At 37.0% G+C, this 23,612-nt stretch overlaps 1 protein-coding gene and 1 long non-coding RNA gene across 2 annotated transcripts; one reads left to right on the forward strand and one right to left on the reverse strand.

Moving 5' to 3' along the window:
- LOC121408425 (DNA-directed RNA polymerase III subunit RPC9-like) lies at positions 1 to 21,990 on the forward strand. Its single transcript, XM_041599905.1, has 6 exons — positions 1 to 116; positions 15,697 to 15,733; positions 16,732 to 16,830; positions 17,891 to 17,985; positions 21,053 to 21,110; positions 21,534 to 21,990. Exons 1-6 carry the CDS (start codon positions 109 to 111, stop codon positions 21,675 to 21,677), a joined length of 441 nt encoding a protein of 146 aa, XP_041455839.1. The 5' UTR covers positions 1 to 108; the 3' UTR covers positions 21,678 to 21,990.
- LOC121408426 lies at positions 7,926 to 9,222 on the reverse strand. Its single transcript, XR_005969035.1, has 2 exons — positions 9,167 to 9,222; positions 7,926 to 8,195 (listed from the first exon to the last, which is right to left on the reverse strand). It is a non-coding gene; the product is annotated as an uncharacterized LOC121408426 (long non-coding RNA).
- Positions 21,991 to 23,612: the final 1,622 nt, after the last annotated feature.

Here is a 23,612-nt window from a genome sequence, read left to right on the forward strand (position 1 = left end):
AAAAGGAAATGATTGGGACTAGACTACCGGTACATAAGAATTACAAGCTCGCTGGAGTGTATCCTTCTGAAGACGCGACCAAAAGACCGAAGCAGACAAACTGAGACAATGGAAGTGTAAGTATTTGTTAGGGAATATAATAACGAACAGCTAATTTTGTGCCCGTTTTGTTATGCTGTAGGCTTGATGATGAGTTACTACGGTATGGTAGTGGATCGTATTACCGAACACTTTTCATGAAGGCAGTGTATACAGCCACACGCGTGTGTCTTTACCATCCAGCCACACGCGTGTGGTTATATCCAGAACCCCTATCGGTGTCACGTATGTGCACGAGATGGGAGAAGCGCTCGGGTAATGTATCTACAATGGCGCACAAGAGGGCGCGCATCCTAGTGAAGATCAAAAATTACTCTCGCTCAGTTTTACGACCAAGACTTCCGAGATTGCCCAAAGATTAATTCATATATAAAATCCCAAAATGGATTTCAACATCGTATAGCAATATAATATTTCCATTACAGACATATTTTACCACCGTTAGAAGTAACAACATTCAATTCCACAAAACTATCTCTTGGGAAGCATTTTACCTCAGCCGTCCAAACTTCCGGTTTCGTGCGACTTTTTTTAAGTAAGCGAAATTTACCCCGAAAGTTATGGTTTATCCTTTTAAAACCATAGTTTTTCCAGATTAAAAAATTAAATCAACGAAATAAGAGATTATTAGCTGATACAAATCAGATCTTAAATCCCATCCATCACTTTTTTCTTAAAAGGAATTCGTGTTCTTGCGTGACCCTTTAAGGCCTTGCATCTGCGCACAGTTGCAAGGCGTAATACACGCGGCTCTATGGAAGCACGTCGTCTGCTCTGGGCGTCCCATACGTCATTTTCTGTGTATGGTTTTAAGGGCGTAAATGGGCTGTGCGGCTGAGCTCGGGGGCTGAGCTCAAGTTGAAGAATGAATCTGAGTCTGTATGCATGGTTATGGAATTAAAATAGCTAAAAGATATATGTAGAGCGTTGCATGAATCAATAATTTCATTAGATTTAAGGTTTATTAAGATGTAATATTGTACATTTAATCAGATATCCACCATTCATCCCTCTCAATCCAGCCAAAACAGTCAATGTCTACTCCACGTACTACCGTACCGCATTGACTGCACTCACCTCATAACATGTGAACCAATGTCTTTGTCATAATTTTTTTACTTACTAATCTATTTATTTATTCACTTTAATTTGTCTCATTACAATGAATAAATTTGATCTTCATCTGTACCAAATAATTTATTACGTACCTTTCCCTTAATGATTTGATGACAAATGTGTTAGTTTTATTCTGTTCATTCATTGAATATTCAATGATTATCCTGATCTTAATTAAATCATCTTTTGGCTTACCGTATACATTGAAATAACTGAGGCGTTACGAGGGAGTAGGCTGGGGGCAAATGCACGCTATGACTTTCCAATAGTGGGGCAGGGGGGGGATGGAGAAGAACGGGGAAATAATAGGATGAAGGGGTTAGAAATAGATATTTTGGTAATGTACATGTAAATATATAACTAAGGCAATTGATTAAGGTTAATAATTAATATTTATTTGATAAAAATTGAAATTTAAATCATCTTGCTCATGGTCAGAAATAAAGGTGTACGTGATATACCCTCTCAAGGCCAAGGGTTGAATTTTCGCTGATGAAAAAAAAAGATTTCATTGTCTGCATCTGTGAAGGGCCACACGTAAAGATATTTCCAACGTATTTTAATCCAACTTCATAGAACTGTCAACACACTCTTACCAAACTGATCCTCATAAAATATCAGTATCATAAGCTACGTTGGCTCAATCTAGAGGCTATACCCACATAAAAAAAATTTAAAAAAGAAGAGAAGATCACCATCTTGAGCAAAAAGCTGTAAGTAGTTACACACCACGGTTTCAATGAACTGTTCACCCAGTTCTTGAATTGCAAAAATCTTAAGATTAAAAACCATGACTCTAAGCAGAAGTAATATTTTTCTGGAGCCGGGGGATACAGGACACATGCAGTTGTCAAAGAAACTCTTAAGGGGAGATGATACTGGGGCAGTTTTGCATTTTGTTTCATTGAAGATTTTGTGAACATGTTTCGTGAATTTTGTGGTAATACTCCCCCCCCCCCGCACCCCTGTTGCGTACAGCCATGATAAAACAATTTATTTTTATCTTTAATTATTGTAAAAATTCTGTACCACTACGTGAATAGATAAACAGAGTCTTTCTACATCAATGAAGTAAAATTTAAAATAATTATATTTTTGATAATTAATAAATAAGGGGCACTATATCCATCCTGGTTTCACCACTCCATTCACTTGGCATTATTTCGTCAGCGGCGGTGACTTCTTTCCTCTCCCATTGACTTTGTACACAACGAGCACACACAAGTGAAGAAGGGTGCCTTATTTCAGGATAATGTACCTATTTTCAATTTTTCATAATAATGAATGCCCCTGGGCCTGCTGATATATAGATTAATAATCATGATAATAGAACTAAAAAAAATAATAAAATATTCTCTTAATTTTTAAAGCCAAGGATTTATTAAATACATGTTTAAAAATAACCCTAAATCAAGTCGAATAAACATTAGGGGCCTACTTGTCTGTATTTTTACAAGAAACGATTTAAAAAAAAAATTAATGACACCCGGCCCGGACCCCCCCCCCTCGAAATAAAAAATAGAAATCAGAATATATCACCAAATAAAAAATCGATCTGGCTATTAAGTGGACTTCAGGAACTCCAGTCATATGAAAGTCATTTGGAACAAATACTACTAAACGTTTAAAATAGCCAAGAAACATTGCAATCACATTGAAGATAATGTCAAATGCAGCAAAAGCAGCGAACACCATTCCACGTACTTCGATGCGGGACTGGGTTCGCATTGCCGACGACACCGGCAGTGCATTGGATGGCGTACCGCTGGAATTTGAATTTCGCTGCTCGGAACACTGTATACGAGCATAAATTCCAAAATCCATTTTGAAGTTAAAATACAGTGAAGACACGTATCAAATCAAATAAATATTGATTATTTTTAATGTGAACTTATGATTACCGTCGATCAGCATGTGTCAGGTAAATTTCACATTCTCACTCTATCGTCGTTTTCCGGAGATGAAATGAGAATTTTGCCCTAAATTCCTCCAAATCAGAATATCACTGGCTATCAAAGAAAAAGTAGTGGAGAAGGTTTTTTGTTATGGTATGGTAATGAGGATCCTCGTTCGTATATTATAAAATACAGTTTTCAACCAAAATCTATGGTTAGAAAGTTGTGATAATTTTCCCAAACCCTGTATTTTTTTCTCAAAATACGCTATTTTATTGCAAAAACACGTCTCAAATTCGCCCTATGATTTGAGATATTTTCTCCTGAAAAAGCCGGCCTAAATAGGTTTATCGGAAAATATATGAATATTCATAAGGCTTGCGTAGGTATTTCTCTCGCGATTGCTTTCTTTTGATGTGATTGGTTGAAAGGGAAGAAGAGGTAAATTTTATCTGAATATTTATTTTGAGAACGGACCGTTTGCTCCATTTTTAATGACGTCACTATGGAAAATGGACGCACGCGTTAAATGAGCGCATATGAACATACGTGGTGTGGGGACGGGACAACTCGGACCACGGGACATCTCGGACCGCGGGCCGAGTTGTCCCACCCAGTACGAGATTTTTTTTCCACAAGTTTGCGTCTATTTTTCCGTCATTTCGAAATTTCTTGTAAAGATTTTTTAGAGATATGGTCTGATGGTAATGTTCTTCACATTTTATTACTTTTTTTTCGCTGAAATAAAAAAAAAGTGTAATTTTAGGCGTTTTTCGACAGCTCGCGATTCCCATAGGCGAGCGTGTATTAACTGTGTCGGTGCTCGGCTCGGCCCCGCTCAATAACTGACTTGATTTTGTGATCATTTCTCCTCAAAGTACCACTTTTATCGCAGAAGATGGACTTTGTTGTATTCCATTACCTCCATTTTCTCATCACAAGGATAAAATTTGGTGTATTTGCACGATTTTGATCAAGTTTTTCACCTTTTTCTCTCTGGTCGCAAGAAGCGAACAACCGATGAACGGTCCGCTGCTCTTCATCGTAATTCTCCGTAGCTCGGCCGCCTAAACTGGCGGGGTGGGATTCAGACCGAATCCACAATGGAAGTGGGCGTGCACAGCAAAGAGCTGAGCTTGACTGAGTGAGAGTGAACTCGAGTTTGAAGCTTGGCAGTGTCGTATAGGCTCTGCCTTTTTTTGTAAATATATATTTTTCAATTTTTTCTATATTGATTTTCCCTGGTTTCGAGCTCTAAGATTGTAATGATATAATTATGCTTCAATTTCTTTGACTGAGTGTGACTATGGTGTGGATGTTTGAGTTGCTCAAAAATATTTTTACGTGGGTGGGGGCTCGGGGCGATTTCACTCTTGCCCCCGAAATGCGAAAAAAATATATTCGGGGTGTAGCTGTGTGGGCATGCCGGGCTGAGGCTAGCCATCAATAATTTTTTTTTTAGAGGGGGGGGGCTTAATTTTTCACTTTAAATTGATCATTTTTAGGCCTTTTTTCCATTTTATTTTTAATATTGAATTTCCGTGGTGTAGAGTTGAGTTTTAAGTTGCAATAATCAATATGCTTTAATTTCTTTGACTTTGAATGTGACTGTGGTGTGAATGTTTGAGTCGAACAAAAAATACTTTTACGTGGGTGGGGGCTCGGGGCGATTTCACTCCTGCCCCCTAAATGCGAAAAATATTCGGGATGTAGCTGTGTGGGCATGCCGGGCTGAGGGTAGCCCTCAATAAAAGAATGTTGTTTTTTTTTGGGGGGGGGCTTAATTTTTCACTTTAAATTGATCATTTTTAGGCCTATTTTTTGTACATTTTATTTTTCATATTGAGTTTCCCTGGTGTAGAGAGTTGAGTTTTAAGTTGCAATAATTAATATGCTTCAGTTTCTTTGATTTTGAGTGTGACTGTGGTGTGGATGTTTGAGCCGAACAAAAAATATGTGGATGGGGGCTCCGAGCATTTTCACTCCTGCCCCCGAAATGTGAAAATGTTCTAGGTGTATCTGTGTGGGCATGCCAATTTCATTTTTAATTTTTATATTAAGTTTCCTTTGTGTAGAGAGCAGAGTTTTGGATATAGGGTAAAAGTGACGACGATGTGAGGGATGGCGATGATAGCATACCGGCGATAACGAGGGGTAGGCCTTGATGAGAGGGACGAGGAGGTGAGAGATGATGATAAGAGGGATGAGGATCTTTGATGACTCTTGATGAGGGGGGGGGATGATGAGAGGGACAAAGGGAAAGAGATGGAGATGAGGATGTGAGGGATGGCGATGATAAGGGGTGGGCCTTGATGATGAGAGGGAAGAGGAGGTGCATGAGGGATATAAATAAGAGAGATGATGATGATGACTCTTGATAAGAGGGGTGCATGAGATGGTGAGAAGGACGAGGATGTGAGGGATGATTATGGGAGGAAATCGGGGGGGGGGGGGATGTGTCCCCCTACCAAAAATAGGGGACACAATACCAAATGTCCACCCTACTATTTTTCTTCATGGAGAACAAAATAATGAATCATTCACAATTGAAATGATACATGTGTTTAGGACTAAATGACCTTTTATTATTGAAAACCCCCTCTTTTTTCTTGTCAATTGTTTTGGGGTTAGAAATTACCCTACATTTGGGCGATAACCTTTTTTTAAATGTTTGTCAAATTTTGCAGCCTGTGGTCCCCTCTACCTTTGCGGACAGTTTTGCGCCCAAGGGATGATGATAGGGACGAGGATGATGGGGAGGGATGGGGATAAGGTGAATAGCCGGCAGAGATAGATTTAAGAAGAAAAATCCGTCCCACGAATGCCGCCATGTAGATTCCGTCCCACATAACCCAAAAATATGGCTTGATTTTTGTTCAAAATCATGTCATGTGATGAAAAATCATATTAGGCCCTACAAGTATTTTGGTTACATTGAAAGAAAATAGGGGTAATCCTTTTTTCCAATTATAAATAAATTAAATTCTTCATTCAATAAAAATGACGAATTTATGATTTTAAATTTAATTTCTTTTACATAGCATGTGGTTTTTCTTTTTGATTAAATTCATTTTATTGCTTTATTTTTCATCACTGTGCATGTCATGATTTTTGTCTCACCTGGATGGCAGAGTGAGACTATAGGCGCCGCTTTTCCTACGGCAGCATCAACATCAAATTTTAATGCTGTCACGGTCATTTAATAACCGAAGGTTATTAAATGACAGCATAACTTATATCACTGAACATCCTGCAGCGAGTTCCAGGTCACATTATCAAGGTCAAGGGTCATGTAAGGTCAATGAACTTTGGCCACATTGGGGGTATTTGTTGAATTACCATCATATCTCTTTAAGTGTATTGGTATATTTCATAAGACATGGAAATAAGAGTAACCCAGTATCACTGAACATCTTGTGCGAGTTGTATATAGTAGTTTTCAAAGTCAGCACTACTGTTATATTGAATCACGTGATGCAGGTGAGACCGCCAGAGGCATTCCACTTGTTTTATTGTAGAGACTATACTCTTTCTCGAGAAAAAGAAATAATAAATAAATCATTTAAAGGGATGCTCCGGGATGAAAATATTTATATATGAATAATGTAGACATAGCAACATTCACATATCAAAGTGCTTTCATAAAAATCTGATAACAAATAGCGGGGTTATTGAATTCAACTTTAAAAAATTAATCTAATTTCACATAATAAAATACATAGAACAAGTGAGGATATGACATCATGTATGAGGTTGCTGATTAAATATCCATGAAGAAACGCCAGACCTGTTTCACCAGAAAAATACAAATCATTCTTTAAAATGCAGCGATAATATTGTTTTTCCTTATCCGATTTTGATCAAATTTTTATTGTTTCTTTGTTCAAATCATATCATCAGCCTCCGGTTCCCCATTGTCACTTATATATAGCTCATTAATCTTGCCACAATTTGGTCCAGTTGTTCAAATTATCTAGTAAATACAATATATTTTATTAATTGCAGAAGCTTGTCTTAAGAGTCATTGAGAAGGTGATCATACCTGCAACTTGCATGATTAATGTAAATATATACCAAAAGTCAACAATTTTCTAACTGGTACACCTTAAATGATTTCATCCATACATGATACAAGGAACTAGAAAATGTAGATTGGAAAACAACACTAGGGCAACTTAGTGTTAGATACAAAGTTCACTTTCTAGAATGGGTGAAACAAAAACAACATCACTCCAAAGGAACTGCAAAAAGTATTTGATAAAAACCAAACCCTCTTCATAGTTGCTATTTGTCATTTCTTTGTATTTTCCCTCTTTTTCTTTGTTTTTTTTCTATTGATCGATGTTTCATTGTTGAGTATTGTCTTTTTTTATTCCATTAATAGAATATAAATTTAATTGAAATGAGAGTGATGAACATAATGAGAAAGGGAGACAATGATAAGATAAGAATGGAGATAAAATATGATTTGAAAATATTACAATTTACAGAATATAACATATTATTTTCTATTTATTCAAAGTTCATAATTCATTTTTATTCAGGTTTGCATTTTAAATTCAAACAAGTTAATTAGGTGATGCATTTTGGAACAATACTAAATTAAATAAAGTTTACTTGAATAAACAATAATTGGTAAAAATGCAAAACATAAAACTTATTTAATTTGGTATTCTTTCCTCCTGTAAAAATTAAAACTAAATAATATGGACATAAGTTCTAGTGGCGAATCGAGGGAGGGGGCACATTCGCCCCCCTTAAAAAGTACTGAAAAGGCAACTTACAACATTTTTTTCTTTTTTTTTGCTTGTCAAATTTTTCCTGAGAAAAAATTACTGTGATTTGGCAGTAAAGACCTTTTGTCAAAAATTCCTAGACAAAATGCCCCCCGGCCCTGTAGGGAAATTTTGGATCCGGCCCTGATTATATTTCGAATGGGAATAAGACTGAGTGGCCTAAAACTTGATTAAAAAATATTCTAAGCTGTAGGGCAAAGCTTCAGTCTCCAAGCTCACGACTGTACAAGTATGTCCACTTCCATTGGCAATTGTGGCTGAATTCCATCCCGGCAGCCTGACATCCACCCTTGAGACCAAGAAATTAAATTAAAGAAAGTAAATCAGTTTTATTTTAAATCCTGTAAAAAATACAAATAATTAATTAAAAATCAAGCCCCCAAAATAAAACACTTTTTTTAATTGATGGCTACCCTCAGCCTGACATGCCCACACAGATACACTTAGATCATTTTCACATTTCGGAGGCAGAGTGAAATCGCCCTGAGCCACCACCCTAGCTCGTAAAAGTATTTTGTTCGACTCAAAACATCCACACCACGGTCACACTCAAAGTCAAAGAAATTGAAGCATATTAATTATTGCAACTTAAAACTCAACTCTCTACACCAGGGAAACTCAATATGAAAAATAGAATGTACAAAAAATAGGCCTAAAAATAATAAATTTAAAGTGAAAAATTAAGCCCCCCCCCCAAAAAAAACAATTTTTTATTGAGGGCTACCCTCAGCCCGGCATGCCCACACAGCTACATCCCGAATATTTTTCGCATTTAGGGGGCAGGAGTGAAATCGCCCCGAGCCCCCACCCACGTAAAAGTATTTTTTGTTTGACTCAAACATCCACACCACAGTCACATTCAAAGCCAAAGAAATTAAAGCATATTGATTATTGCAACTTAAAACTCAACTCTACACCACAGAAATTCAATATTAAAAATAAAATGGAAAAAAAAGGCCTAAAAATGATCAATTTAAAGTGAAAAATTAAGCCCCCCCTCTAAAAAAAAAATTATTGATGGCTAGCCTCAGCCCGGCATGCCCACACAGCTACACCCCGAATATATTTTTTTCGCATTTCGGGGGCAAGAGTGAAATCGCCCCGAGCCCCCACCCACGTAAAAATATTTTTGAGCAACTCAAACATCCACACCATAGTCACACTCAGTCAAAGAAATTGAAGCATAATTATATCATTACAATCTTAGAGCTCGAAACCAGGGAAAATCAATATAGAAAAAATTGAAAAATATATATTTACAAAAAAAAGGCAGAGCCTATACGACACTGCCAAGCTTCAAACTCGAGTTCACTCTCACTCAGTCAAGCTCAGCTCTTAGCTGTGCACGCCCACTTCCATTGTGGATTCGGTCTGAATCCCACCCCGCCAGTTTAGGCGGCCGAGCTACGGAGAATTACGATGAAGAGCAGCGGACCGTTCATCGGTTGTTCGCTTCTTGCGACCAGAGAGAAAAAGGTGAAAACTTGATCAAAATCGTGCAAATACACCAAATTTTATCCTTGTGATGAGAAAATGGAGGTAATGGAATACAACAAAGTCCATCTTCTGCGATAAAAGTGGTACTTTGAGGAGAAATGATCACAAAATCAAGTCAGTTATTGAGCGGGGCCGAGCCGAGCACCGACACAGTTAATACACGCGCGCCTATGGGAATCGCGAGCTGTCGAAAAACGCCTAAAATTACACTTTTTTTTTATTTCAGCGAAAAAAAGAGTAATAGAAAGTGAAGAACATTACCATCAGACCATATCTCTAAAAAATCTTTACAAGAAATTTCGAAATTACGGAAAAATAGACGCAAATTTGTGAGAAAAAAATCTCGTACTGGGTGGGACAACTCGGCCCGCGGTCCGAGATGTCCCGTGGTCCGAGTTGTCCCTGATTCTCTGTGGATACCGCCACACGCCGCCAGTAATAACAGTAAAACACGTATGTAGGTCTGACCGTCTATATCACGATCAAAATAACCTCATTTCTTCATTAAATTCTTACATTCTAAACCCCTTTGATATCCTTAGATCGTTTCAATTTCATTCTCACCGTCTTCTCTCCTTGCTTTTCTTGTCTTGTTAGAAACGGTCGTCTGTTTAACAGCAAATTCTCTTTTTCTACTTGTGTCGATTCTGGCTTCCTTCGCGGTGGCAGACCCATACAGCGTTAGCGCAGCGCAGTAGTAGACATACACAGTTTGGGTTTCGTACGTACGCACGTACGCGCACATAGCCTAGAGTCAGTAGAGAATCGACACAAGTAGAAAAAGTGTGGAAATTTGCTATTTAACAGGCGGCCTTTTGTAACAAGACAAGAAAAGCAAGGAAAGAAGACGGTGAGAATGAAATTGAAACGATTTAAAGAAATCAGAGTGGTTTAGAATGTAAGAATTTAATGAAGAAATGAGGTTATTTTGATCGTGATATAGACGGTCAGACCTACATACGCGTTTTACTGTTATTACTGGCGGCGTGTGGCGGTATCCACAGATAGGTGTTCTGGATATAACCACACGCGTGTGGCTGGATGGTAAAGACACACGCGTGTGGCTGTATACACTGCCTTTCATGAATTTGATCATATCAAACACATTATTCCAATAAAATTCACCAAACTTTCACCATAAATACACAAATACCTACAAAATATAAATATGCAGAAATTTTGCCGAAATTGTTTTTCATTTTTACGACATCAGCTTCCAATCGGACCCCTCTTCGCAAGTGAAAAATTTTGGTCACTTGAAAAGGTATCGTATTTAATACCGAACGTGTGTTTTCTATGGGAAAAGTTGGGAAAACAACAAAGTCACTGATGAGCTATTTTGACCATATTTATTGTTTTGAGGATATAAAGACTTCGAAATTGTGTTTTTGATAATTTTTCATCATTTTTCTATTTAAGTTCCCTTTGGAAGGAAGTTGCAAAGGTTTGAGCGTATTTGATTATTTTCTGACGCATATGATGCGCGCGTTCGGTAATACAAGGCCGGTCGGTAATACAATCACTCACTATACTAACTTATCTAATCATGTTAATTTAGTCAATTTATTTGGCGTGTTTGGAAAATCAGAATCCTTATTACCTTATTTATTACCGGATCTACTGGAAAAATGCAATTAATTATGCAGTCGTGTTTCCAGGTCTATCACTGTTGCTATCTTCATCTAACTATTAAAATAATGTGTGCCTGTGTGCTGTGCTAGTGTTACTATTCCCATGGGTGAGCATATTGCACTGCAGACCAAAACTTGTCTAACCGTGACTTGAATCTGTTCAACGTTGATGCAGTAACTATCTCTGCCGGCAAGGAGATCGGTGACGTGCAGGGGCCGATTGCACGAAATGGTCTTTCCAAGGACCGTCTTCGTGTCGCCCATCTTTTATGATACGCTATAAGCGGGGTGTTTCTGAAATTTATGATAAAGAATAAGATTCGTTAGCTTGCTTTTAAATGAAATTCTATACAATTTCATGATAAATCACATCATTTTATAAACAAATATTTTAGTTTAGTTTACTCCAACGATGTTGTAGGACGAAGCCTGTTCATCGATCAAAGTAGAAATGTCTATTGCTGCTCTCCTTCAGACAAAATTAGATGCGCTACTTATGTTGGCATGGAGGGGTGGCAGGGGTATCGTAGACAGTGAAAAATCCCATGGAAACACACAAGAAACGAAAATTACTCAAAGTCATAGGCAATCTTCTCCCAATGCTTATCCAGTCTATTCTTAAAAGCAATCACTGAACAAGCAGTAACTACATCTTCTGGGAGACTGTTCCACACATCTATCACTCGGTTAGCAAAGAAAAACTTACGCACATCAAGACGCGAATATCTTTTCTCTAGCTTTAAGGAATGACCTCGCGTTTTACCACCTTGTCTCAGATAGAAAAGTTGAATCATAGTAACCATGCAGATATTTGTACACATCAATCATGTCACCTCTTTTACGTCGGTGACTGAGTGATGGCAATTTCAGGAGGCGAAGACGTTCAGAGTATGATAGGTGCTTAATACCTGGGATCAATTTAGTAGCTCTACGTTGGACACTTTCTAACCGCCTCTGCTCACCCAGCTTATTTTGTTTATTTTAACGGACGAATGAAATATGTTTGCAGATGATTTATTTAAAATGCGTTTCACATGGCGCATCATAAAATATGGGTGACACGAAAGACGGTCCTTGCAAAGACCCTTTCGTGCAATCGGCCCCAGGTCATGTGTGAGTGTGTGACGCAAGTGTGTGTGTGTGTGTTTGACAGACGTGTGGGTTTTGTCAGACGTGTATCAATCAGAAATTATTATTTACGTCTGGCCTCTGGGCATGCTGGGACTGACCTTCAACATCACCATCCGAAAGACGTGACCGAGGGCTCGAACCTCTGGCTCTGCATCAATTTGTAACTTCCCCGGGCAACAGCCACAGGCTTGGATTACACTTTAGTTTTTACACTTAGGACGCAGGCGCCAGTACGCGAATATTTTTCCATACGTAGAAACGCTATGTACATAAATTATTCATAAGTTGTCAAGTTGAGCTAAAAAAAATGAAGTGCGCATGGAATGGACTATGCGATAGTTTGATTTGTACATGAATGAATGGACGAGCACACTCTATGGACTCCATCCCAATCTTCCCGCTTTCTCAAGTTTTGATTTCTCTCTTCCCTTCTCTCTTGCAATCTCTCTCCCTTCCTCTCTCTCGCACTTAATGTCCTCAGCAGCTCTGCTCCTCGCCACCCCCCTCCATCTAAATTTCTGTTCCTTTCTCTAGCCAAGTTCTCTTTCTCTTTGCTCCCTTTTTTTGCCTGTTTCACAAAATCGTGAGTGCAAAGCACGAGCTTATATTTCTAATAAAGGCACTGCTGACTGGAAAATGGACTTGTTAAGAACTGTATGATATCTCTCCAATATATAATGCGAGTGCAAAGTGCTAGCTAAAAAAAACATCCTGATATGATATCTTGACGTTATTTTTAAAAGCACTCTTTGCAACCATCATGATGAACAGGATGGATATCTCATTAAACAATGGATGCAAGTGCGAAGCTAGAAATGTTTTACATTCAGCAATTTCTGATGTGGTTTATGGTACACCATGTGGGGTGTTATAGAAACAGTGGATAGAAGAAGAGAAGAAGTGGATAGGCGAGAAAGTGGAGATTTGAGAGTAGAGTATTCTTTCTTGAAAATAGTCCTGAAAAGGACTGTAAACCAGAAGGAATGTTGAGTGAGAACAGCTTGAGTAGTAGAGCTGATGAGGAGATGCTGGCTTGAGTCGGCGAGTAGAGATGATGAGTAGTAGAGAGACTCGACGTTTCGGACAGGTTGACTGTCCGTCTGGTTTACAGTCCTTTTCAGGACTATTTTCAAGAAAGAATACTCTACTCTCAAATCTCCACTTTCTCGCCTATCCACTTCTTCTCTTCTTCTATCCACTGTTTCTATAACACTCCACATGGTGTACCGTAAACCACATCAGCAGTTGTACATGCCACCATGCAAACCTTCAAATAACATCTCATTCAGCAATTTGTTTTTAAGGTCAAGTCCACCCCAGAATAAAGATGATTGAAATAGATTAATAATAAACAAAGCAGAACACTGAAAATTTCATCGAATTGGATGTAAAATAAGAAAGTATTGACATGTTTCGCTTATTTTTCACAAAGCACTGACATGCACAACTTAGTATCATGCAAATGAGACAGACAATGATGTCCCTCACTTTCTTTTGTTTTTTATTGTTTGAATTATACAATATTTCATTTTTTTACAGATTTGACAATAAGAACCAACTTTACTGAACTATATATCAAGCAATGCTAATTTCCCATGTTCAGGGAGGAAATAAATAAATGAATGGTTGTTTCCCTTGACAATGAGGAGAAAAATTATATTATTTCATGCTTCATATAAGAAAATGCTAAAGAAGTGGATGATGTCTTCAGTCTCCTCATTTGCATACCGACCAGGATGTGAACAGGGGCGGTATTCTGAAAGCTCAATTAGCGCTCAATTAGCATTTTGGTATTCTGAAAAGTCACTTAATTCAAATTGCCCTTTCCTTATTTGGCAGGGTTGCATTGCGTGCACTTGCAATAGTACGCGTTATGACCGCGCGAAGACTTAATTGAGTAGTTACGAGACTTTTGGTATTCTGAAAGTCTCATAGCGCTCAGTTAGCGGACTTTCCAGTGGGGGAAGATAATGGTAATAAGAGGTCCATTAAGTCTCATCATATCTTGCTAAATGTAGCTTTCATTTCGTATAAATATCATCAAATCAGTTTAATACTAGGAGGAAGGAAGGAAGAGAATACAGGAGAGAGCTAAAAAGGGAAAAGAATAAAGGGGGAAAAGGTGGTGTATAGAAACAAGTAAAATAAGGAATAGGGTCTTTGGTTGAACCCCATACTTTCATGTGACAAGTCAGGCTCCACCTTGACCACTTGGCCACGACACCTCATTTGTTTGTCTTAAATGGGACTATATTTGGTAATAAATAAATTAGAAAAGGGGGAAAAAGGAGACAGAAATATTTGTGTACTTATAGGGAAAATATGACTATTATTTTTTCTATATTTTTTTAAATTATTAGCATCATAAACTATTTTGTTTTTGCACACTTTTTTTTGACAATAATGAAATTGCCAAATTACGGTAGATGCAGCAATGTGCAGGGTTGAATTAAACCTTGTTTCTGACAATGAAAAATAAGAAATGACAAATGAAAAATAAGCATAGACCCCTTTAGTATTTAAACGAATATAGAATAAAATACAAAAGAAAAAAATAGTGAGTGATGCCATCGTTTTCCCCACCTATAAAAACCTATAATTGTCATAACGTTTGAACATCAAATTTCAATAAAATTTCGGCTTTTTTTTATTATGCTTTTTTATTATTTAAAATATGTTTATTCAAATTTTGTTGGAGAATATTTCTCATATAAATGAAAAGTATGTAGTTTTTAAAATAAGTAGGAATTAAGTTAAAGAAGAACCCCCTCTATCATGGCCCCGAGACAGAGGCAAATAAAATATTGTAAAAAACAAGAAAAAGAAAAAGAAAGAAAGCTACAAATGGATTCAAATAGAGAGTTGTGAAAATCAGAACGCGTTCGAAAAAAAGAGAAAAGCACAAAGGTACAATAAATGAGAGAGAAAGGGAAAAGACAACAGTTAATTTCAACAACATAACAAACCTCTAATCTCAGATGCAAATGCTTTAGCATTTCAGCAAAAAACTTTTTATCAAGATCGTGGTGCAGTGCACCTGCAGCAGCCGGGCGCTGCGCTGCAAGGCAGCAAAGTGAAGTGACACTGCGCGCTAGGAGAAAACTTTACCTTGTAAGAGCGCATTTGATTGGCTAATTCGGCTCAGTAGGGGAGTGGCCTAAAGGGACTTAATTGAGCGCTAATAGAGTTTTCAGAATACGAATTTGGAGGTACATTAGCGCTCCATTAAATGGGTAACTTAAAAGGAAATTTAAATGGAAACTTATGAGACTTTTCAGAATACCCCCTCTCCCCCGAACTGTTTTGTGAAATTAAGCGAATCTTGAAAAGGTAATAACTTTCTTATTTCATATCTTATTTTGATGAAATTTTCAGCATTATGCTTGTTCTATTTTTCTCTTTTTATTAAAATCAACTTTTTGTTGGAGTGGACATGTCCTTTAATGAAAAATAAAATTATACATACATGTAGAATGAATTTTTTGCTTCCTTCCTTTTTAAATTGAAGGGTTCATTTTTTTTTATTTACAGGATCAAAGAAAGTGCTGCTATGTTAAGCAACTTTGAGGTGAGTAATTTTAAGTTTACTCTCAAGCTATGGTGTTGACTTTTGGCTTTGATAGCATAGTAAGAATGCTGTTATGGGATGTAAAAATAAATTGGTCTGTATAAAGTAATATTTACTCTGAAAATTGAGATATACATGCTCAAACACACATTTTGAAAGAAGAACGATTATGTACTAGGATTATTTTTATTAGAGTCACCAGTTTTCTTCCGTATGGAAAACAACATTTCACAGAATTCAGGAAAAACACAGAATTTCACTGAAAATGCACCCTTTTTTATGCCAGAATATTTGATCATGGAAGTGTGTATAAAATAAAATGTCTGATGAGCTTTAATAAATGCACAGATAAAATTGTTTTTCAATTTTCTTACAAAATAGAAATTAGATTTTATTTCTGAGGAGCTTCTCACATGGATGTCACAAAATTAAACATCAGCCGATCTGTATTCTTATTCCTGAATAGATTTTGCCAAACATTCATTAATATGCTTCCCTAAATTTTCTGCTTCTATCCGAATCAAATTGACATCAGGGTTCACTTTCCTTTGTAGTTACCATTACAAAGATGGAATACAGAATGTGATGCCCTTTGACCCCTATGCCTTGAACCAGAGTTTCCAACTATTTAGAAAAAGTCATTATTTTTTATGATTTTCGTGTCAAATCATGCCCTTAGTCACTTTTGGCCTTTATGCTTGTGAGGTATAATAGGTACTTATTTAATACACACATAGTAATACATTGCACAGTGGTGACATGTCTAGGCAAGCTGGTGAGCTCACAATTACCCTAGATTATGTATACCTGACAACAGTCCTGTTGGGTTGGAAAAAAATGGCATTTTTGCACATTGTGCATCTGTTCTATATACCTCCTCTAAGAAATTTATCATACCGTGAGGCTCATATGATTGTTATCTCAGAGATATGACTTCAGTGCTGCTGGATTACTACTTGCAGCTCTGTTGACCTTTCCATTTTTCCTTCATCTTTCAGGTCCATGCTCTGCTTAAAGAATTACAGTCGGGAAGCTCTCAGAGAGGGAAGAAGAGCATCAGTAAAAAGCAACAGAACCTTGCCACAATATCCTATGAGGTTTGTTATGAAACACTTCTAAAATTAAGTTTAACCCATTTGAGACTAATCCCAAGTATCTTAGTCTCTTGAGAATTGGCATTGCAGCAAGTGCATCTCTTATTCTAAATAGAAGAAAGTTGAAGACAGCATTGCAGATAAGTTGAGTTCCTCTGTGCTCCCCATTTTCATTCTAAAAGAAAAAACACAAAGAATATAATTAGTATAATTTTATCTTACATATTTGAGGTTGAATAAATTCATTAGGTGTTGATTTGTGACTTTGTATATTACACTCATAGGAGCATAGGGAATTTAAGAACAGTAAGATCCATTGGAAGAAACAGTTGACATTCCTTTATCCTGATTGATAGAAAATTATAGCTCACAAAAAATTTATATTCTCTTAATTACAAAAAGTACTGATAATAAACAAATGAAATAATTTTTTATCCAAGTGAATGTTGCATTTAGATGAGTTGGTTAATGCATGGTTGATTTTAAGCATATACCCATGGTAGTTAGCCCCCCACCCCCCCCCCCCCAAAAAAAAAAATTCATTCATGTTGTAATGATTTTTTATTTTTTTTTTCCTCAATAGATGTGTTGGTGATTGTCTGCATGATGCACTTAGTTGGCAATTTATCTACTGGAATATAGTTAGTGTACATGAGGCAGGGACACGTTGGCAGAATGCCCCCACCCAAAAAAAAAAAAAAAATTACAAAAAAAAGTCGTCAAGCTCTGGGGGGGGGGCAGGGATATGTTATTTGTATCAGTTGTGAGTTGTCAGGGGGGGGCAAACTGCCACCCCCGTAGGTATGCTAGTGCCCCCCTCCCCATCTGACGCTATGGAAACTGAAAGCCAATACAATGTGTGTCTGAAAAGGATTTCAAGGTATTCCAACGCTGGAATGTCATGTTTTATATGTATGTTTGAGGAGCCATCCATGCCATGTTTCATGGAACCTATTTCTGTTAAAGAAAATTGTAAATATCCCTGAGGAATTTATCGCAACCAATCAGATTGCATTGTATTAGTAGCTTATAACAATTAACATTGCTATGTTCTTTTGTGCAGACAATCAAATACCTTGAGAAGACTCCCTGCGGGCTTCAAACTCCTGAGGTAGTGGAGAAATTCCTGCGAGCTCTCACTCCATTCAGCCTTACCAAGTGAGTAGAAGAATTGACTAATCAAGGGGTTTTTCACAAAGAGTTGAGTCTGATTAAGTCGTGCTTAAATGCCAATGCTGACGTCATACAATCAACAATCTCATGGAATGATATGTTGGAGAGCATGTGACCATTTGGGTAATGCATCATAAACCACATGTAATGGATTTTAAGGGGTGATTTTTTTTTCTGTCACTTATCTTTGTGAAACACTGTCTTGGTCCTTTTGACATCATCACCTGCAATCGATTGCAAATAGAGGATTCCAATTGGTTGATAGTGGGTTTGTTGAATGATCTATGCATGCAACAGTGATTATGATCAGTCAGCCTTTGGTTTATTGGTCACTACTAGGAAGTAATCCATTTTTATTGTTTGCTTTTTATGTGGATTTTTTTCTTAAATATTTTGTGATTTGGCCCTAATGGAATGTTCATTCATTGATTGTTGAAAAACTTGTATTGATCTCAGCCAGTTTCCTACTTACTTAGGCAAATTCTTTCAGGAATTATTGAGTTTGGTTGTGACTTATGTAGTCAGCAGGCTTATTTAAAGTAAAAACTGTGTGTGTATGTAATAATCCCAGATTTCACACTTCCCAAGCATTTCATAGTGATTGCATCACAGAAAGCTACAAGCAAAGATTATATCCTGACATAATCAACCCATTCCATACCTGAGAATTCATTGATATTTCTGTTGGAATCCTCCAGACCATTTTTTGTCACCTGCGAAGCAAAGTGAGACTATAGGCGCCGCTTTTCCGACGACGGCGGCGGCGGCGTCAACATCAAATCTTAACCTGAGGTTAAGTTTTTGAAATGACGTCATAACTTAGAAAGTATATGGACCTAGTTAATAAAACTTGGCCATAAGATTAATCAAGTATTACTGAACATCCTATTAGAGTTTCATGTCACATGACCAAGGTCAAAGGTCATTTAGGGTCAATGAACTTAGACCATGTTGGGGGAATCAACATTGAAATCTTAACCTGAGGTTAAGTATTTGTCTCACCTGCGAAGCAAAGTGAGACTATAGGCGCCGCTTTTCCGACGGCGGCGGCGTCAACATCAAATCTTAACCTGAGGTTAAGTTTTTGAAATGACGTCATAACTTAGAAAGTATATGGACCCAGTTAATAAAACTTGGCCATAAGGTTAATCAAGTATTACTGAACATCCTATTAGAGTTTCATGTCACATGACCAAGGTCAAAGGTCATTTAGGGTCAATGAACTTAGACCATGTTGGAGGATTCAACATCGAAATCTTAACCTGAGGTTAAGTTTTTGAAATGTCATCATAACTTAGAAAATATATGGACCTAGTTCATGAAACTTGGACATAAGGTTAATCAAGTATCACTGAACATCCTGCACGAGTTTCACGTCACATGACCAAGGTCAAAGGTCATTTAGGGTCAATGAACTTTGGCCGAATTGGGGATATCTGTTGAATTCCCATCATAACTTTGAAAGTTTATGGATCTGATTCATGAAACTTAGACATAATAGTAATCAAGCATCACTGAAAATTTTGTGCAAGTTTCAGGTCTCATGATTAAGGTCAAAGGTCATTTAGGGTCAATGAACTTTGGCCGAATCGGGGTATCTGTTGAATTACCATCATAACTTTGAAAGTTTATTGGTCTAGTTCGTTAAACTTGGACATTAGAGTAATCAAGTATCACTGAACATCCTGTGCGCGTTTAAGGTCACATGACCAAGGTCAAAGGTCAATGAACTTTGGCCGAATTGGGTGTATCTGTTGAATTACCATCATAACTTTGAAAGTTTATGGATCTGATTCATGAAACTTGTACATAAGAGTAACCATGTATCACTGAACATCTTGTGCGAGTTAGAGTAGTATTCAAAGTCAGCACTGCTGCTATATTGAACCGCGTGATGCAGGTGAGACGGCCAGAGGCATTCCACTTGTTGAAATGTCATCATAACTTAGAAAATATATGGACCTAGTTCATGAAACTTGGACATTAGGTTAATCAAGTATCACTGAACATCCTACATGAGTTTCACGTCACATGACCAAGGCCAAAGGTCATTTAGGGTCAATGAACTTTGGCCGAATTGGGGATATCTGTTGAATTCCCATCATAACTTTGAAAGTTTATGGATCTGATTCATGAAACTTGGACACAATAGTAATCAAGCATCACTGAAAATTTTGTGCAAGTTTCAGGTCTCATGATTAAGGTCAAAGGTCATTTAGGGTCAATGAACTTTTGCCGAATCGGGGTATCTGTTGAATTACCATCATAACTTTGAAAGTTTATTGGTCTAGTTCATTAAACTTGGACATTAGAGTAATCAAGTATCACTGAACATCCTGTGCACGTTTAAGGTCACATGACCAAGGTCAAAGGTCAATGAACTTTGGCCGAATTGGGTGTATCTGTTGAATTACCATCATAACTTTGAAAGTTTATGGATCTGATTCATGAAACTTGTACATAAGAGTAATCAAGTATCACTGAACATCTTGTTCGAGTTTCAGGTCACATGATCAAGGTCAAAGGTCATGTAAGGTCAATGAACTTTGGCCATGTTGGGGTTTTTTGTTGAATAACCATATCTCTGTAAGTTTATTGGTCTAGTTCATAAAAAGTGGACATAAGAGTAACCATGTATCACTGAACATCTTGTGTGAGTTAGAGTAGTATTCAAAGTCAGCACTGCTACTATATTGAACCGCGTGATGCAGGTGAGACGGCCAGAGGCATTCCACTTGTTCATCAAAAAATATTTTTTCAAATGATTGCAAAATGAAGCCACCATAACTTTTTTTTTTTTTTTTTTTTTACATCATGTCAACTGAACCACGTCCATTTTAGAATGTACATAATGTAGAATTAAATAAAACAATGATACATTTGGGAAAATTTATGAAAACCTGATATTGGTAGCAGAACTTTTACTTCTATGAGTACCAGTACTTTGCATAATTTTATGAATTTTAAATGGAGCAATGAACAGATTTGTACATTTTCCCAGACTCTGAATGGCAATGCCCGTCACATTTTTAAAATATTCATTTCTTCATAGGTCTGAGAAACTGCAGCTTCTAAATCATAGGCCGACAACAACAGTAGAAATAATGGCAGTAAGTAACTCTTTCCATAATCAACTAGATCTATGTTATTTTCTCTACAGTATTACTAAAATTATATTGGTTCCAATGTGCAAGAAGTATATAGTGTATTTATGTAGTTATGGGGGTATTTAGCTTTAATTCATATTCTTTGAATGAAAATTAGAAATTATATCAATTTGCTTTTTGAATATTATTATGCTGTATTTAAGACATCCAGTTTCATGAATATTGAAAGCAGAAATTGAATCAAGTGTCAACTCCAATTCACTTTATTTTAATTTTCTGTGTGAATATAATGCAGTGTTCATATTAAGGGGTTGGGTTGGGAGGGATTTCATGTATATCCACTGAATTTCACTGTAGATGTTTGAAGAGACTTGTAAAAATAATTTTAAAAATTAGTCAAAATCAATTATCGCATAATATCTCTAGATGATAGAGGAATGTGAGGAACGATTGACAGAAGAGCAGATGGAATCCCTCATTCAAGTCATCACCTCCATCCTACCAGGAGAGCAAGGGGAAGAAGAGGATGAGGAAGGAGAAGAAGAAATGGAAGAAGGAGAAGAAGGATAAATCATTGCTTTCATCTAATGTAGAAAAGTTGTCATTCAGAGAGGATGGATGCTGAACTGGTAGAAACTTGAAGGAACTTGAAAATTCATCCCGACAGCCATCTTAGTCTTATTCTGATGTCTTGTAGAACTAGCTAGAGTTGGAAACTGAGTTGGTAAAGGAGGGAAGGGAGAATGAAGAGGGAAGCTGTTTAGCCAGTGGGCTGTGTGCACCGAGGAGCTGGCTGTTAGTAGGTTACATTGCAAATTGCTGCACAAGGGTCCCTGCGAGAGGTTATACATTCTATTTCAGGATTTATTAAAAGACAGTGGCAGAAAATCAAAACCTGCGGCAATGATAGATGGAATGCATTATGTCACATGATGTCGATTTGTCAAATCAGTGATTATTATTCTAGTATGGGGTATATAAAATGTTTCATCATTGGAAAGTTTTGTTGTACAGTATGCTTGACTTATGACATGCCAAATGGGCTCTCAATCAATAAAAGAATACTGCTTAATGCATCAGAGTGATGTATCTTAGCCATTTACATCAGCTGAATTACCAGGAACATGTGTTTATTCAAGTTCTTGCAGTTAAAACACATGTTGCTGTAGAGAAAAAAATTGCAAAAATTCGATAAAAATTCTTTGTACTTCATGAAAACATCACATTTCCACTTATATTCCAATCGCTGATAAATTGCACATAACTTTTAGCATTATGAAATAGCCCTTGGTTTCATTAGAATGTACACTGTATAATGCTTTTGTAGGATATATGGTAGGAGATCTTGCAGATTGGATGTATTAATATAAAATTTGCAACAACCCATGGCCAAAATAAGATGCTATGTATCAAAAGAATATTCTATCCTTCACAAGTCATTAACCTGAAAGAAGATAATTGTATCCAGGCCTTTCCAGGGGCGGATCCATGATTTTCCAAAGGGGGAGGAGAGGCACATGTTCTCAAAGAAAATTTTACAGGCTTAAAAGAAAAAGTGTATGAACAACATATCTACATTAAAAATATTGACTTTGACTATCAAAGGGAGGTGGGGGCACGGGCTGGATCTGCCACCAATTGTAGCTCAGTATTGCTTCTTAATTGCTATTTGAAGATGAATGTCAATTTCCTGGACCCATACCACCAAGCTTAGTTATTGATCATGCAGCTGACACATAGTGATCAATATAATCAATTATAAAACCAGCCCTATGATCACATTCTAAGCTTTGAGTTACAGAGCCCTGGGGAGTGTTCCATCAACATTTTTTCCGACATGTTGGATCTGACAACTTTCCTTGATTTTGATTGGCTGAGAAGCACTGTTACTATGGTAACTATTGGACTCAGACAAGTCCTTTCATGAAACTCTCCCCTGGCCAGGTCGTGAAATACATACATGTAGTAAGTTAGCATGACCATTGAAAATTTCATGATGTAGGATCAACAATATGATGTGATAAAAAATGTCAATGATGAATTCCAAATTATTTTGGAAAATAATTTGTAGTTTGGTCAAGAACAGAAAAAATAAAGGAAATAATTGTAAGTCTGGCAGTGTAATGAAAATATGAATATCATGGCTCTTAACAGAATATCCAGAGTCAACCCTGCCGTGGAATTGCCAAAATAGTCTGAAATTGGACCAGATTTTGGGTTATCGCTTGGCAGCATTACCAGTTTGGAACCTTGTAAAGATAATTTTCTGCTTATGCACATTGTTCAGCATTGTTGTCCCCTTTAGATGAAGAATATTATCAGTATAAGCTTTATTGAACATGATTTGTGTTTGAAATATTTGTATTATGAATATTTAAGAACTGGAGGACTTGGAATAGATTTGATCATATATTTTTAGTATGTAATCTGTTGTTTGTTGGTTTCATTTTTGTCTCAATTGATGGACTGAGAAGGGTAATTACACCCTAGATTCTCCCTAATCCT

This window comes from Lytechinus variegatus, chromosome 2 (assembly GCF_018143015.1).
Source record: "Lytechinus variegatus isolate NC3 chromosome 2, Lvar_3.0, whole genome shotgun sequence".
NCBI classification, from domain to species: domain Eukaryota; kingdom Metazoa; phylum Echinodermata; class Echinoidea; order Temnopleuroida; family Toxopneustidae; genus Lytechinus; species Lytechinus variegatus.

Coding starts and splice junctions, on each gene's coding strand:
- LOC121408425 (XM_041599905.1), top strand. Junction 15,734..16,731: donor CTATGTTAAGCAACTTTGAG/GTGAGTAATTTT, acceptor TTCATCTTTCAG/GTCCATGCTCTGCTTAAAGA. Junction 21,111..21,533: donor CAACAGTAGAAATAATGGCA/GTAAGTAACTCT, acceptor TAATATCTCTAG/ATGATAGAGGAATGTGAGGA.